Here is a 14,423-nt window from a genome sequence, read left to right on the forward strand (position 1 = left end):
ACCAACAAAAACTGTTGTATTTGAGACACTTTTTCAGATCTGGATATTCTCATCACTTGGTTCTTGCCATGTCTCTTCCCACCTGGGCTCCTGATGGATTTGGTGAATTCAGGAGCAGCATCTGCAGGCCTTGTCCTGCCTCTCCTGTGCCTCAGAGCTGGGTGGCTGCCCTGTGGCAGAGCTCCCCGAGGGGGACCATAAGCCCATCCTGTGCAGAGCAGCTGGGCTGGGCTGGCAGGCAGGACTTGTCCCACAGCTCCTCTTCACTGCTCTTGTCCAGGCTAAAGATGAGCTTCAGCTTCTCTGGCTGCAGGGAGTTGAGGATGATGATGCCCAGCCCCAAGACCAGGCACAGCAGCCCTGCAAAGATACACAGTGACAGCACTGCAGGAGCTCTGCTGGGTCCCAGCTGCACGCCAGGGACATGTGGCATCACCCAGCAGGCAGGCAAAGGTGTTGGTTTCTCTTTCCCCTTCTCGAGTCTGGCATCACTTTGGGCTCCTTAGTACAAAAGAGAGGTCAGTGAACTGGGGCAGAGAGCTGGGATGGTTGGAGCCCAGCGTGCACAGGAAAAGGCTGGAGGACCTGGGTTTGTTTAGCCTGAAGAAGAGGAATTCGTTACTACCTGCTACTGGAAAAGGGCTAGTCTCCCTGGAGGTGATGTTGTAACATGGAAAATTCTGGTTTGATCAAAGGAAATAATTGCTGCTCGGAAGTGGAGCAGGTCCTGAAAGGCAGAGGGAATCTCTAGGCAGCAGGTAACTTCAAACATTCAATTCTCTTGGCTGCTCATCTCTTTCTCTCCCCAGCCTTGATAATTCCAATCTAAAATCTTCTAACCTAAAATTATCATTTTCTGTGACCAGCCATGGAGAAAGAAGGGATGAGGTGCTGTTGGGCCATCATCTCTGTAGGGATGGAGAAGGAATGCCCCAGAAGCAAGCTGAGCACTCACCTGTTGCTAATGCCAGCCAAAAGGATTCACCATAGTCTGTTCTCAAGGAAACTGGGCCGAACTGGATGGGGCACCTCAGGGTGTTCCTCGCAGTGGAGAAGAGGAGCAGTGAGAAGAGGATCAGTGTGGCAGTGAGCAGAAGCATCTGGCCACCATAGAGCAGGATGGACATGGAGAAGAGAAGGATGGAAATGAGCCATGTGCAAAAGGCCAGCCTGCAAAGGGACCACAAAACTGAGCAGAAAACATCAGGCTTGGAGTATCTAGTCAGGGTCTCCTCTCCATATCCCAGTGGAGGGATAAAGCCCTGGGCAACCTGCTCTAGCTGGCTTTGCTTCAGCAGATATCTGGACAGCCTGATCTAGAGAGTCCCTTACAACCCAAACAACTGTGTCATGACATGGTGGAGCTGTGGGACAGATCCCACAGCAGTGGAGAGGGATCTGCACCCCTGGGAATGTTCAGTATTGAATTTCCTGAAGCCCCCGAGCACCTCAGTAGGGCTTTGGCATCAGCCCTGCTCTGGGTGTGGGCCTGGAGTAGAAATCTCTGGAGGTTCCTGTGAGAGACTGAAATATTAGTGTTTAATAGCTCAAACATTTGGCCATTTGCAGAGGCAGCAGGTGCTTTGCTGGGGCTGGGTTCCCCTCTACGAGGGGGGAAGGAGGAGTTTTTTCGGGTGTGTGGTGGCAAGCCCTCAGATGTACGTAAGACAGAGGAGCCACCCCAGAAGCTCTGGGTTTTGAGGCAGATGAGGAGCAGACTCTGGAGAGGCAGGGTGATGTTTTTTGTCATGCCAATGTCCTCCCTTACACAACAGGCTCAGCTGAACCACTCCCCCTCCCTTCCCGGGAAGGGCCTGTTCACATGGCACATTGTTTCTGTTCACACCTCGGCCTGAGGTTTCCATCCCTTCTGAGGGGGCAGAATTTGTTCAACACCAGCATGAGAGGCAGAGTCATGCCTCAGAAGGGATCACAAACCATCCAAGACCCCTGAAGCATCCCGAGACTCTGAGCCCTTCCACTGGAGAAATACCCCTGATCCACAGAGCTGCAAAGTGTAAAAGTTCCCCTCTGCAGGGAAGTTCTGGGTGCTCTCACTTAAACCCGAACCAGCACTGGGCTCTGAGTTCTGCGGGACTCCCACCTCTGACAAGACCAGAGAGGAGGATCAATGGGGCATTGTCTGGTTCCATGGGTGGTCGTATCTTCTTATTTAATCTGTCTCTCTCTCACTCTCTCTCCTCCTAGTTTCCTTTTCTATTTCTTTCTATCTTTGTCTGCATCATATTTCCTGTGACATAAAATCCATACTATTGGCTTCAGCATATGGTCTCATTTACACCTTAATTTGGGCAGAGGATATCTCTAATAATCAGATTGCAACTTCTTTCCTGATTCTTGTGATTGTCCACAACTGGTCACCCCCAGGCAGTTCCCAGATGTTCAGAGGGACAATGGCATCAAGGGACACCTTTGTTTGAAGAACTGCACCATTAGCCATGCCCACACCTGATTCAGCACCTGGAGTGCACCCAGCTGCCAGCCCTACCCTGTGCTTGGGGCTTGGATTTAGCTCCCTGGGAAGGCGAGCCTAACAAATTTTTCTGATTCCAAGAAAACAAACAAACAAAAAAAGTTTTCATGAACATTTCTGCTCTGAAATAGAAGAATGTTTGGGTGGGGATAATTATTTTTCCTGAAAATGAAAAAGGAGATGGGTACAGGGTCCTGGAACCTACATTCAAGGGGGAATTGCAAGGCTCTCTCTTCCCTGCAGTGCCTTTCCCACCACCTCTGAGACTCGTGGGGGTGCTCTGGGACTCCACAATGACAACACACACAAGGGCTCTAAGTTTCATGAGCTCCCTCTTGATGGTCCCTCCCGCTCGCCTCAGGCAGGTCTGTGACCACTTGGACGTGCAAAGGAAGACCCTTCACAGTGGGTCTCAACGAGGACTCTTTCTCTTGGTCCTTGGGAGAGATCTTGAACCGTGAGCCCCACAGCTGCATCTGTTTTCCCTTCAATGACATTTTGTCTGACTGCAGTTTTGTACATCAAGACACGGGAGTCTGGGGACATTAGAGGGGTCTGGGGACATAAGAGGGGTCTGGGGACATGGACAAAAGATGCTCCAAGGGCCACAGCCCCTCTGCTCTGGAGCCAGGCTGGAAGGGTTGGGGGTGTTGAGAGAGGGAAGACGGTTCTGGGGAGACCTTAGAGACCCTTCCAGTGCCTGGAAGGGCTCCAAGAGACCTGGAGAGGAACTTTGAACAAGGGCCTATAGGGACAGGATGAGGATGAATAACTTCCCACTGCCAGAGGGCAGGGTTAGATGGGATATTGGGAAGGAATTCCTGGCTGGGAGGGTGGTGAGGCCCTGGCACAGGTTGCCCAGAGCAGCTGTGGCTGCCCCATCCCTGGAAGTGTTCCAGGCCAGGCTGGATGGGGCTTGGAGCACCCTGGAACAGTGAAAATGTCCCTGTCCATGGTTGGGGGTTAAAGCAACATAAGTTTTAAGATCCCATCCAACCCAAATCACTCCATGACTCCACAATTCTATGAATCTATGACAGGCACAGAAGCATGAGAACCCCAGATTCTGCAGAGAGCCAAGGCTTTGACATGGTCTTACAGTGACAAGGGTGGCTCCATAAAGCTCTCTCTGCTGTCCCTGGTCCTTCCCAGCTCCCCAGTGCAGGGCAGGGCTGACCCCTGGCTGTAACTCACCACAGGGTGAGGGACACATAGTGGCTGGTGATGCGGTACTGTCTGTGCACGGCGCAGGGGCTCTGCGTGCTGAACTTCTCTGCCACGTAGAGGATGGGGCTGGGCAGCCCCTTCTGCAGCCCCTCGCTGTAGCTGCGGTCATAATCCACTCCAAAGTTCCAGGGAAAGTGCTCGTTGTAGTTGATGGTCTCGTTGATCTGCTCCACTGGGTTTCCTGCGGGAGGGACCAACCGAGGTCCTGCTGTGCCAGCACCTGGGCACTGCCAGCCAGCAGCACAGGCACAGCAGGCTCCCAGGAGCCTCCAGACAGAGCAAGGGGCCCTGCAGAGCAGCTGTAGACCTGCTGGGGCCGTGGCCTCTCCAGAGTTCCAGATGGGGACATCAGACTCACCCCTGAGTGTGACATTCACCCCTGCCAGGCCGATGTGCAGCCCGATGTCCGCGTTCACCTGGACATGGCTGAAGGACTTGTAGGAGGTGTTTGCCTGCACCCAGCCAGTCTCCCAGTCCCTGGTGAACTGTACATCTGTGAAGACTTCAGGGGTTAGTTACAGCCTGGCAGCAAGATGTCTGATGCTGGAAGAACCTGCCAGGATGGTCGCCATGGTCTGAGCATCACCTACCTCATCCCAAGTTCAGGACTGGGCTGTTAGTCCCAAGGGGCAGGAGTCCTGTATGTCCTTCCCCAAGATCACTCCCACCCCATGACCCTGAAAGCCCCACTTGGGTTGGTTTCTCCCCAGCCCCAGTGGAGATCCTAACCCTGGTGGCAGTGGGGCTGATGTCTGGGCACTGCTTCTCATCTTAGCCCCTGCCAATATGCCTGAATTCCCTGGAAGTCGGTGGCGAGCTTTTGGTGACTGCCCTGGATATGACCACCAGTCTTCAGACTGGAGGCATATGAGTGCCTTTCACCCATTGCTGGGGCCACCTCCCAGACACAAGACATGTGTCCATCTTCCCCATGAACTCATCCTACGGGCTGGACTTGGCCCTTGACTGATCTATCCACCCTCCCCCACCTTTCCCCTCCATTTCTTGGGCATCCATGAGCTTCCCCCAGGACCCCAGCACTCACTGAGGATCACTGCTCCTATGAAGAGCCCCAGCACCGACCGCAGGAACCAGAAGAGTTGCTGTGAGGGGTGAACAGAGTGGAGGCACACGGGTCAGTCAGATTTTACCACAAAGATCTCAGCACCAAGCACATAATTTAGAAACGTGAAATGGTGAGAAATAGACCTGTCCCTCCCCTGGGGAGCCACCCCATGTGCTTTGTGGGTGCTGGCATGGGGTACACCCGTGGCATCCATGCTGTGGTGGGGGGGAGGCAGCAGGAAGATCTGGCAGAGGAAGAAGATCAAATGATCTTCTTGGAGAAAGCTGTGATGGCCCTTTTCTTGGGAAGGAGGGTGGAAACATTCCCTCTAACAGTCTTCAGCTGCAATTTCCACACTTATCCAAACTTCATGTGTTTAGCTGTGTTGACAGCTGGCCACAGCTGTAGAAAAAAGGAGTGACCAGGCATTTGTAGAGTGTCCCCTGGGGGACAGAAGCCCCTCAACCAGCCCTGGTGCAAAACCAGGCACTTGATGTGGCTCACAGCAGGGTCTGTTGGCCACACAGAGCCCAGTGAGCAGTGCTGGGACATGCCCGGTACACACCTCCTTCTTTTATTGAGGTTTCTGGGAAGGTGGGGTGACATCTTTGAGCCTCACCCTGCTATTCCACTCTGGTGAAAGATTTTTGTCTTGTTCACAGAGAAATCCAGCCAAGATCAGCTCTAGCTGCCTCAGAAGTCTGGGGTGGTGGAGTTTGGTGTTCATGCTGGGATGGGCTGGAGCTCACTCAGCCCCATGGCATTCCAGAGATCCCAGAGCTCTGGCTATAGCCCGCGGGCAGGTTTGCTTGCCAAGTCTGGCATGGAGGCTGTGAAGGAGGAGGAATGTGGAATGCATAGGCAGGGACCAGAGGTCTGAACTGCCCCTGCCCCTCCACTTACCCCCCTGCCCGGGATCCCTGGCAGGATGATGATGAACGTGGCCAACATGGAGAGGAATATGGTGACAATGACAGCCCGGGTGGTGTCAAAGGGGAAGCAGGCATTGGCTCCAGGGTAGAAGGGGTAGGAGCCATTCCACAGTGTCATCTTGCTGCCTGGAAGGACTCAAAACTGGCACCCAGAGAGACAGTGGTGAGAAAATAATCTCCACACATCCACTCCAACCAGCCTTCCCCACAGAAGTGTCTCCTGCCCCCTTGCCAGCACTCTGTTTGTCCCTGGCACGGCTGGGTGTGCATCCCAGCGCCCCTGGGCACTGCAGCCCCACACTGGCCATGCACTCGGGGATCTCCCACGGGAACCCTTTGTCTTCCCAGCATACAGCCCACAGCAGAGCTGGCTTGGAGCCACCAGGGCATCTGCTGCAATATTCAGGTTGTCCCCAGAGAGGGACAGCAAGACATGCAAACACTACTGGGCCATTCACTCCCCTCCTCTGTTCCCCATCCCCAAAACCTTGCCTGTGCTCCCACCCTGCCTAGTTCAGCTCTTTATCCAGCAGCCTGGCTCGGCGCTCTGGGTGAATCACGGCACAAACACAGGCTGAGCCCAATCGCGCTGCTCCTGGCTGAGCCCCCGTGGAGTTAACTCCTCAGCGTCCGAGGAAACGGGAATAACACGGAGTGGACAGAGACACAGCCCGCCCGTGGCAGCGGTGTGTCAGCCCTCAGGAGCCAGCTGGGGACAGCGGTAGGACGCTGCTTGGGAGACCAAAGGCTGTTTTTACCACAGCACTTGACCAGCTCCCTTTCTTGCTGGGAAAGGGCTGCTCAGCATCCCCCGGGAATGGGGGCTATCCCTGCAGCAGCAGCAGAAACACCCACATACCCTTCCCCACGCCGAGCCTACCTCCGCTACAGCCGCTCCCGGGCTGGGAGCCGCGACGTGCGCCGGGATGCACCGGGAAGCGCCGGGATGCACCGGGATGAGCCGTGGTGCTACCCGCCCGCCCGCTCGCACCTCCTGCCGAGGCTGCGGGCGAGGAGCCAGCCTGGCGTGGAGTCACGGCTGTGCTGCTCCCGGTGGTTTTTAGAGTGCCCGCCTCCAAAGGCGGTTGGATCATCCAGCCGAACCCACAGCGGACCGGCCGCTCCGGCGCTCCTGCTGCGGGCACAGCCCTGGGAAGGGTTGGCTTCATCTCCCTGAATTTTCTTGGAGAACAGTAAAAAAACTCCAGTTCCATATGTCATGAAGACCCTGGAGCTGCCAGGGCCCTCTGGATCCTGGTGAGACCAGAGGTCTCCAAAGCCCTCATGGGCACTGTGGGGTGGAGTTCCCAGCCGAGATCATCAAGCACAGGCTGTGCCTGCGTGGCCTCCTTGATGGCCCTGACCCCTGACTCCATCACTGAGAGGGTCCTGACTGAGCTGTTGGGCACCAGGCAAGGTGTCCAGAGGTGCTCCCAGCCCCATCACGCAGAAGATGCTCAGGTTTGTTACCTGGCCAGGGCATGGAGATCATGGAAATTCAAGCTTTTGGGGTTTGCTCCTCTACTTTGGCATTTCAGTTGTCTGAAGAAGGTTGTATTGATACTGAGAGGGACCAGCCTGGCAGAAACACTCTCCTGACCCATGTTTGGGGTCTTTCTTCTGAAACTGGCACAGACACCCCCTGGATTTTTTTTTTTTTTTTTTTTTTTTTTTTTTTTTTTTTTTTTTTTATCCCAGTGAATGGGCTGGCTGGGAACCCACCTCCTTGGCAGAGGGAGGTAAAAACAAGTTTTCACTCATGCCCAACCAGAAATAAAGGCATTTTTTGGGCAAAGACTTTGCCATTTCCCTTCAAATCCCTACCTGGTCTGACCCAGTCTGAACATAGGATCACTCCCCTGGAATGGTTTACAAAAATTAAAGGGTGGCAAGGGTGATGTGGCTGGGGAATGTGTGTGCAGAGATGTGCTGAGGAGCTGTCTGGTGGGGATGTGGCACCAGCTCCAGCTCTGACAGCCTCTGCAAAGCAGAGGGAGACATGGGCTTCACAGCAAATGGAGCAAATCCTTAGGGATGATCACAGGGGCTTTGGACCTGTTGTAAAGGTGGAACCACCTCTCCCTCCAGTGTGGGAGAGGATAACTGAGGAGGTGGCTGGTAAGTGGCAGGACGAAATGAATCAGGATGGGGAAGGTGCAACCATGTGAAGTGACGTGTGGGATGAGGGTCTGAAGCATCCCTCGTTGCACTCCCTGGAGCTGGGATAGGCAGCAGAGGGATGGGCCCTACACTGGCTTGGATAAACCAATGTATGGAGTTTGCCTTCCGAAGGGATTGAGGCACCATGGGTTTGGGGCTGTTCAGACAAGCATCACAAACACATCCTTTGGGGAGATATCCTATTCCCAAAAATGAAGACGGGAGGGAGTTCCCCTTTTTCTCTAAAGGTGACCAGCAACACAAGGTTTGTGTGCAAGGACCTCAGGGGAGCTCCCAGAAATGCTCTGGTTCTCTCATCTGTCCCCAGCAGTGATGGAAACACCAGTGTGATTGTGGCAGTGGGATCTCCCCTTCCCTGGAGTGCTGATGAGATCATATCCTGGGAAGTGTGAGAAAACTGCTTGACTTACCCCTCACCCAGCACTCTGCATATAGGAAGAGGCTATTATTACAACTGGTTGTTTGTGTTTTCCTCCTTTTTAAATTTTCTGAGTATTTCTGCAGGTAGTAAAGGTGTGCATTTCATCACACAGTTTCCAGGGAACACTACGCATTTTCCAGGGAGTTTCTTCTCCCACTATCAGCACCCTGCCCTTGCTGGGGCAGCCCTCTTTCTTGGGAAGCTTCTGCTTCACTCCCTCTGGGGAGATGAATCCCCAGATTAGAGATGAGTCATTGGATCCAGGTCACCGAGGGAGGTGGGGGCAGGGGGAGCAGCACCCATCACCTCTTGTGCAAGAGGATGTTGAGTGCTGGATCAGCCACCCCTCTCAGGGCTGGGAAGTGCAGTGAGGAAAGAATGTGTACATGCCTGGGCAGGGAGGTGATTTTGGGGATGAACAAGGAGGATTTCTGCCTGACCCATTGGAGCCAGGAAGATAGATGTGGTGCTTGTCTCGAGGAGTCACTCTGCCCCATAGCTGTCCCCATCACCCCTCTGTCCTTTTCCCTGACAGGGACAATGCTGCAGCCAGAGTTGAGCTGGGGATCTGTTGTGATGAAGTCCATCCTGTGGATCCTTGCCCAGGAATCTTTGGGTCACGATGGAGCAGCTTGAAGGGAATGACAGGAGGAATGAAGGAGGAGAAGGGACCCCCTCTGGTCAGTTCCACCTTGATGAGCAGAGAGGTTGCTGTGGCCTTGGTTAGGCTCTAGATATATTTGCAAGAAGGATCTATTTTTCCAGCTCTATTTGGAAATTACACATTTTGAGAGAAGGAGAAGGTGTTGCTACCCACTACACTGACCAGTGGGTTTCACATCTTACGATGGAGACAGCTCAGGGTCAAGTGAAAGGACTGCCAGGAGATGGAGGCAGAGCTCAGCAGGAGCCACATATCATCCTGGTGGGAACTGAAACATGACATGAGCTCCAGACATGTGGTTTCAGCCCCACTGAGGAAATCCTCATCTAGAAATTGTGTTGAGCGTTCAGGAAGAGCATCTTGCTTTGGGTGCTTGACCATCAATACTTCTAGTCCCAAACAGCTCCTTTCAGCTCCTGCCAGTGTTACAGGTTTCCATGGGCTCTCGGAGATACAGGGACAGGAACCTTGCTGTCCCATTGCCCTCCCAAATATTTCCATCCACCCCAGAAACTCCGTGTTTGACCCCGTGGGCACTAAGACCCACGTCTGAGTGGGGAAGGGTCTGGGCTGCTCCCGTTCCTTCCCTTGCTGCTTCCTGGGATTACCCAGCTTGGATGAGGGGCTGCAGGTCCAGCTGTTCCCTACTGCTGACAGAGCCCAAGTGCCCCTTCCAGGCTGCCCTAATCCCAGCTCTGCAACAGGGATACGGAGAGGAATCACGAGAGGGTCTAAGCTGATACCCTGGGAGCTGGGAGGAGAGGGGAAGAATGTCACCTCCCATCTTGCATCTCTTACAGGTGTTTCCTCTCCATCAGAGAGCAAATGGATTTGCCAGCTCCCAAACCGCCCCTTCAGACTCATCCCAGAGCATCTCCCTCATCTAACAGAGCTCTTCTGCCCTGCTGTGGGTCTCGGGAAGGGCATTAGCTCTGGGATGCATTTATCAGGGATTTTACTGTCCCAGTTTGGGGAAGCTTGTCACCACAGATAACAGCCCTTCCTGCCAGTTTAATGGAACCACCAGGGAGTTGGACTTTTCCCAGCTTTGCTGGGGCTTGTTAATGATGCACTGTGTGGTAATTATCACTTTCATCCTTGGCTGCAGCTTAGAGAGCTTTCTCTTGTAATCCCTGGCATTAGAGGCCAACTTTAAGCAACATTTTTCCATGGAAACTCCTTTGTCTTATATCTCCTTGCCAGCCTTGGAATCCCTTCACACCAGCTCCTGAGGGGTGTGAGCTTCCAGATCTCACATCAGCAGAGTGAACATTGTGGTGGAAGATATCCAAGGCAGATTTGAGGTTGGCCAGGTCACCTATGCATGTTCTCTACCAGCTCTGGGTGTCACAAAAGCTTTGATAGATAATGGTCTCAGTTCTGGAGACAAATTTTGGGAGGAAATGCCCTGGAATAAATGTTCTCTCTAAGGAGAAAGGGCTTCAGTAGGTCTCTTTTCTTCTGTCAATGACAAAAATGGATACCAGGGGATGAAAGTGAAAAAAAAAGAAAAACTGTTCATTATCAAAGCAAGATACCCTCAAAGCACAGAAAAAAAAATTATAAATTGAACCTTACACCCCAACTTCACCTCACCGTGTGGCTGAGAAGCAAAGGTGGTGGCTGCCCTTCTTTGGAGAGGGGGGAGAAAAGAATTCACAGAGCCGCTGGGAACCTGTTGGATGTCTGGTGTGGGTCTTCTCCTCATAGCAGCCAAAGCTGGATTTTAATGTCCTTTCTCAAGTTGGTTCAGCTCCTCCAAGGTCCCCCATTGCCTCCCCAGAAGGGCTGAAAGGAAAAATAAGAAAAGCTGAAAACAGTTCAAGGCGGGGGGGAAAGAGGCTGAGGGGACTCCAGGGAAGGGAAGGGAAGGGAAGGGAAGGGAAGGGAAGGGAAGGGAAGGGAAGGGAAGGGAAGGGAAGGGAAGGGAAGGGAAGGGAAGGGAAGGGAAGGGAAGGGAAGGGAAGGGAAGGGAAGGGAAGGGAAGGGAAGGGAAGGGAAGGGAAGGGAAGGGAAGGGAAGGGAAGGGAAGGGAAGGGAAGGGAAGGGAAGGGAAGGGAAGGGAAGGGAAGGGAAGGGAAGGGAAGGGAAGGGAAGGGAAGGGAAGGGAAGGGAAGGGAAGGGAAGGGAAGGGAAGGGAAGGGAAGGGAAGGGAAGGGAAGGGAAGGGAAGGGAAGGGAAGGGAAGGGAAGGGAAGGGAAGGGAAGGGAAGGGAAGGGAAGGGAAGGGAAGGGAAGGGAAGGGAAGGGAAGGGAAGGGAAGGGAAGGGAAGGGAAGGGAAGGGAAGGGAAGGGAAGGGAAGGGAAGGGAAGGGAAGGGAAGGGAAGGGAAGGGAAGGGAAGGGAAGGGAAGGGAAGGGAAGGGAAGGGAAGGGAAGGGAAGGGAAGGGAAAAAAAAAAAAACTTCTGGCTTAAAGCTAGCTTAAAGCTAATCCCACAAAAAGAGCAATGCAGCATCCCCAGTCCAGCCTGGAGAGAGATTGAACCAAAATCAGGTAGAAGCCCAAAGCTCCCTGCCCCACCCCCCAGGTCTATCTTAAGTCTACAGCAGCCATTTTCTGGGTGTAAAGCAGACAATTAGGGAATAAAACATAATTACAAAATCACCCAAAGACAACGATGGTCAGAGCTCTTCCCTCCCAGTGGTCCTGTCCCACCAAACATCACCCTGGGATGGTGTCCTGCAGGTGGTGACAGTCCTGCTGTGAGTGAGAGGTTGAACCAGAGGCCTTCAGCAGACACCCACCAGTATTTATATGAGGCTGAAGGCCCTGTTCCTCCCACCATAGTCTCACACACCTCCCATCAGAGCTGGTTCCCTAAAACCTTTCAGGGTAGGTGTCTCCCATCCTTCCAGGGAAAGCACACATGGCAGGGAGCTGGGAGGTTGACCCTTCATGAAAGGACAGGGTCTTTTAAGGTCTAGGTGTGCCTGCCACACAAATGTTCCCAGGCAAGAAAAACAGAGTCCCCCTTCTTCCAAGTCCCAGGTAAGTATTCCCACAAGTCCTCCTGCCCTGCCTGGAGCTCCCTTAGCCCTTTCCATGGCACTTGGATCCAGGTTCTGGAGCAGGTTGCTGCCTTCCACACCAGCAACATAACCAGGCTGGAGGCTGGTGGCTCCCTTATCAGTGCCACCACCCTGGACCAGTTTTTGCTGGTTTTGGCATGAAAACACTTGGAACGGGTACAGATTCAGTCCTGAAATCAAAGGTGTTCCCTGGCACGTGAGAGGCTGGGAGATGTCAACAAGGCTGTGGGAACTGTGAGAGCAGGAAATGGAAAGACAGGAGTGTCCTAAGTGCACTCTTTCTATATCCTCCCTGGAGCAGGAAGGGGTCTTACTGCATCCACCTCTGCCTGCCCCTTTAGGAAGGAGATTTGCCCCAGTTACTGCTTGGCTGGTCTTCCCACAGTAGGAAAACACCTCCACGTGGTGGTACTGACCTACACATATTTTATAAAATCCACCAATTCCATGGCAATTCTGCAGCTCTGCAATTCCTGGCATGGTCTCAGCATTGTAGAAGGAGTCCAAAGGTTGGCTGGTGGACATGGCAGGAGGAGGTTTATGGCACCTTCCTGTGCAGCACAGCAGGACCACGAGCACAAGGAGCTGTCACTGCTGCAATTCCCCAGTGCTACGGCAGCTGTATACTGCTCACTGTATTTTAACTCCACCAGCCTGAAGAACCAAAAAATTTATGAATCCCTTATTCCTGTTGGAGTCCTTGTCCTCTTCTCAGCCCTGCATGGAGGTTAAAATGAATAGAAATGAAAAGAAAATGTTAGATTGGACCTTCTCTCACTGCACTCCAGCACTCTGGTGATTTTAGGTTAGGGACCCACAAAAACCCACAGCTGGTTTTGTCCCTGCTGCCCTAGAGCTGTTTTCATCCCATAAAAAAGCCCATAAAAGAAGACTTTGTAAGTCTGAAGCTGGGATGATCCCTGTCTCTTGCTCCAAGGAGCAGCACTTGGTGCACAAACACTGCAAGAACATCTCCTGAGCAGGGTCATAGAGAGGACTTTGGGTCAGACACAACCCCAAGACCTCCCAGCCTGGGCAGGCAGGGAACCAACACAGCCAAGCACCTGTGCCTCTTTCCTTGGGTTATTCACAGCAGGAGAACACTCAGGATTTCAAGGCTCCATGTCTATGCTGTAGTTGCTGAAGCACCTCGCATCAGAGCGAGGCATTTCCTTGGGGCCACGGTGAACGCATCCCCTGGGGGAAGATTTGGCTTGGGACCATCAGCACTTGGAGTCATTTATATCCCAGAAGGCTGGGATTTCCCCTAGGCTCAGAAAGAGGGTCAGGAGAAGGGTTTCCTCTAAACACCAGAGCAGTGAGAACAGGCTGGTGTCCAGGGAGTTTGGCCCTTTCTCATTTCCAAGTGAAACTGGAGAACTCTTGCTCCGGTGTGAAATGGATTCCAAACTGCTGGGGCTACCACAGAAGCACCAGGTCTCTGGCAGGCCTCTGACTGTCTTCCACTGCACAGTCTCTGCTCATCTTTAGTTGAGTCTCTTCTTGAGACCTTGGCCAAGAGCCAAGGACCTGATGCAATGGAAGTCTTCATCACAAGAAAAAGAAAAAAGATTCTGTAGGTTGATATAAGTTTGATGACTGAAAGGTCACAAAAATATAAACATACCAATAATACTTGTGATACTTCATACTACTACTGATAATGATAATAGCTGTAATTTAAGAAAAAAAATGTTAAAAGAACACCCAAGAGAAACAAGGGATACACGGTTCATGCTCACCCTCTGCTGACCAATGCCCAGGCTGCCCCTGAGAGCAATCAGAGGCTTCTGGCCAGTTTATATACTCCTATATACTCCTTATATAGCTCCCTCTCAGTTTATATACTGAATATGATGTTCTGCAGGAATATCCCTCAGCTGTCCTGCCCTTGCTTTCCCCAGCTTCCTGGGCAGCTTCCCTCCCCTCACTGGCAGAACGTGGGACACTGAAAAGTCCTTGACTTAGAGTAAGCTCAGCAACAGCCAAAACATCCCTGGGATGTCAAGATTATTCTTGATCTGAATCCAAACCACAGCGCTGGAGCAGCTACTGAGAAAAAAATTAACTGTGTCCCAGTAAAACTGGGGCAGTAGCCTCCCTCACCCATGTCACTGATGGTATGCCAGGTTCCACACTTCCCAAGACCTTTCCTGTGCTCTGATGGATGTGCACACACACAGATCATTCCCTCAGCTGATGGACTATGCCTGTAAAAGTCCAGAGCTCATTTTGGCCATGACATTGGGTTCCAGCTGTCTTTCAGGGCAGCAGAGGTTTGTCCCGTGTTAAAGCCAGTTCTTGTTCCATCACCACTGCACTTGTCCAGTTTCATCAAAGTTCATCCTTTGTTAATGTGATGATCAGAGGGGAGCCAGGTTCAGACCCCCAAATCCAGACAGTGCTGT

The 14,423-nt window shown here is 52.7% G+C and overlaps 1 protein-coding gene across 1 annotated transcript; it reads right to left on the minus strand.

The window, feature by feature from the left end:
• Positions 1–46: 46 nt before the first annotated feature.
• LOC128813401 (dual oxidase maturation factor 1-like) lies at positions 47–5,837 on the minus strand. Its single transcript, XM_053988498.1, has 6 exons — positions 5,691–5,837; positions 4,767–4,824; positions 4,080–4,214; positions 3,689–3,902; positions 956–1,170; positions 47–360 (listed from the first exon to the last, which is right to left on the minus strand). The coding sequence occupies exons 1-6, from the start codon at positions 5,835–5,837 to the stop codon at positions 152–154; spliced, it is 978 nt and encodes a 325-aa protein (XP_053844473.1). The 3' UTR covers positions 47–151.
• Positions 5,838–14,423: the final 8,586 nt, after the last annotated feature.

Source organism: Vidua macroura, chromosome 12, assembly GCF_024509145.1.
Source record: "Vidua macroura isolate BioBank_ID:100142 chromosome 12, ASM2450914v1, whole genome shotgun sequence".
NCBI classification, from domain to species: domain Eukaryota; kingdom Metazoa; phylum Chordata; class Aves; order Passeriformes; family Viduidae; genus Vidua; species Vidua macroura.

What these genes read in the sequence shown, in the direction of transcription:
- LOC128813401 (XM_053988498.1), bottom strand. Translation starts at nt 5,837, where the DNA reads ATGACACTGTGGAATGGCTCCTACCCCTTCTACCCTGGAGCCAATGCC. An exon ending in GGTGAATGTCACACTCAGGG is followed by an intron (nt 3,903 to 4,079) that starts GTGAGTCTGATG and finishes TCCCTCCCGCAG; the next exon opens with GAAACCCAGTGGAGCAGATC. An exon ending in TTGGCTGGCATTAGCAACAG is followed by an intron (nt 361 to 955) that starts GTGAGTGCTCAG and finishes GTATCTTTGCAG; the next exon opens with GGCTGCTGTGCCTGGTCTTG.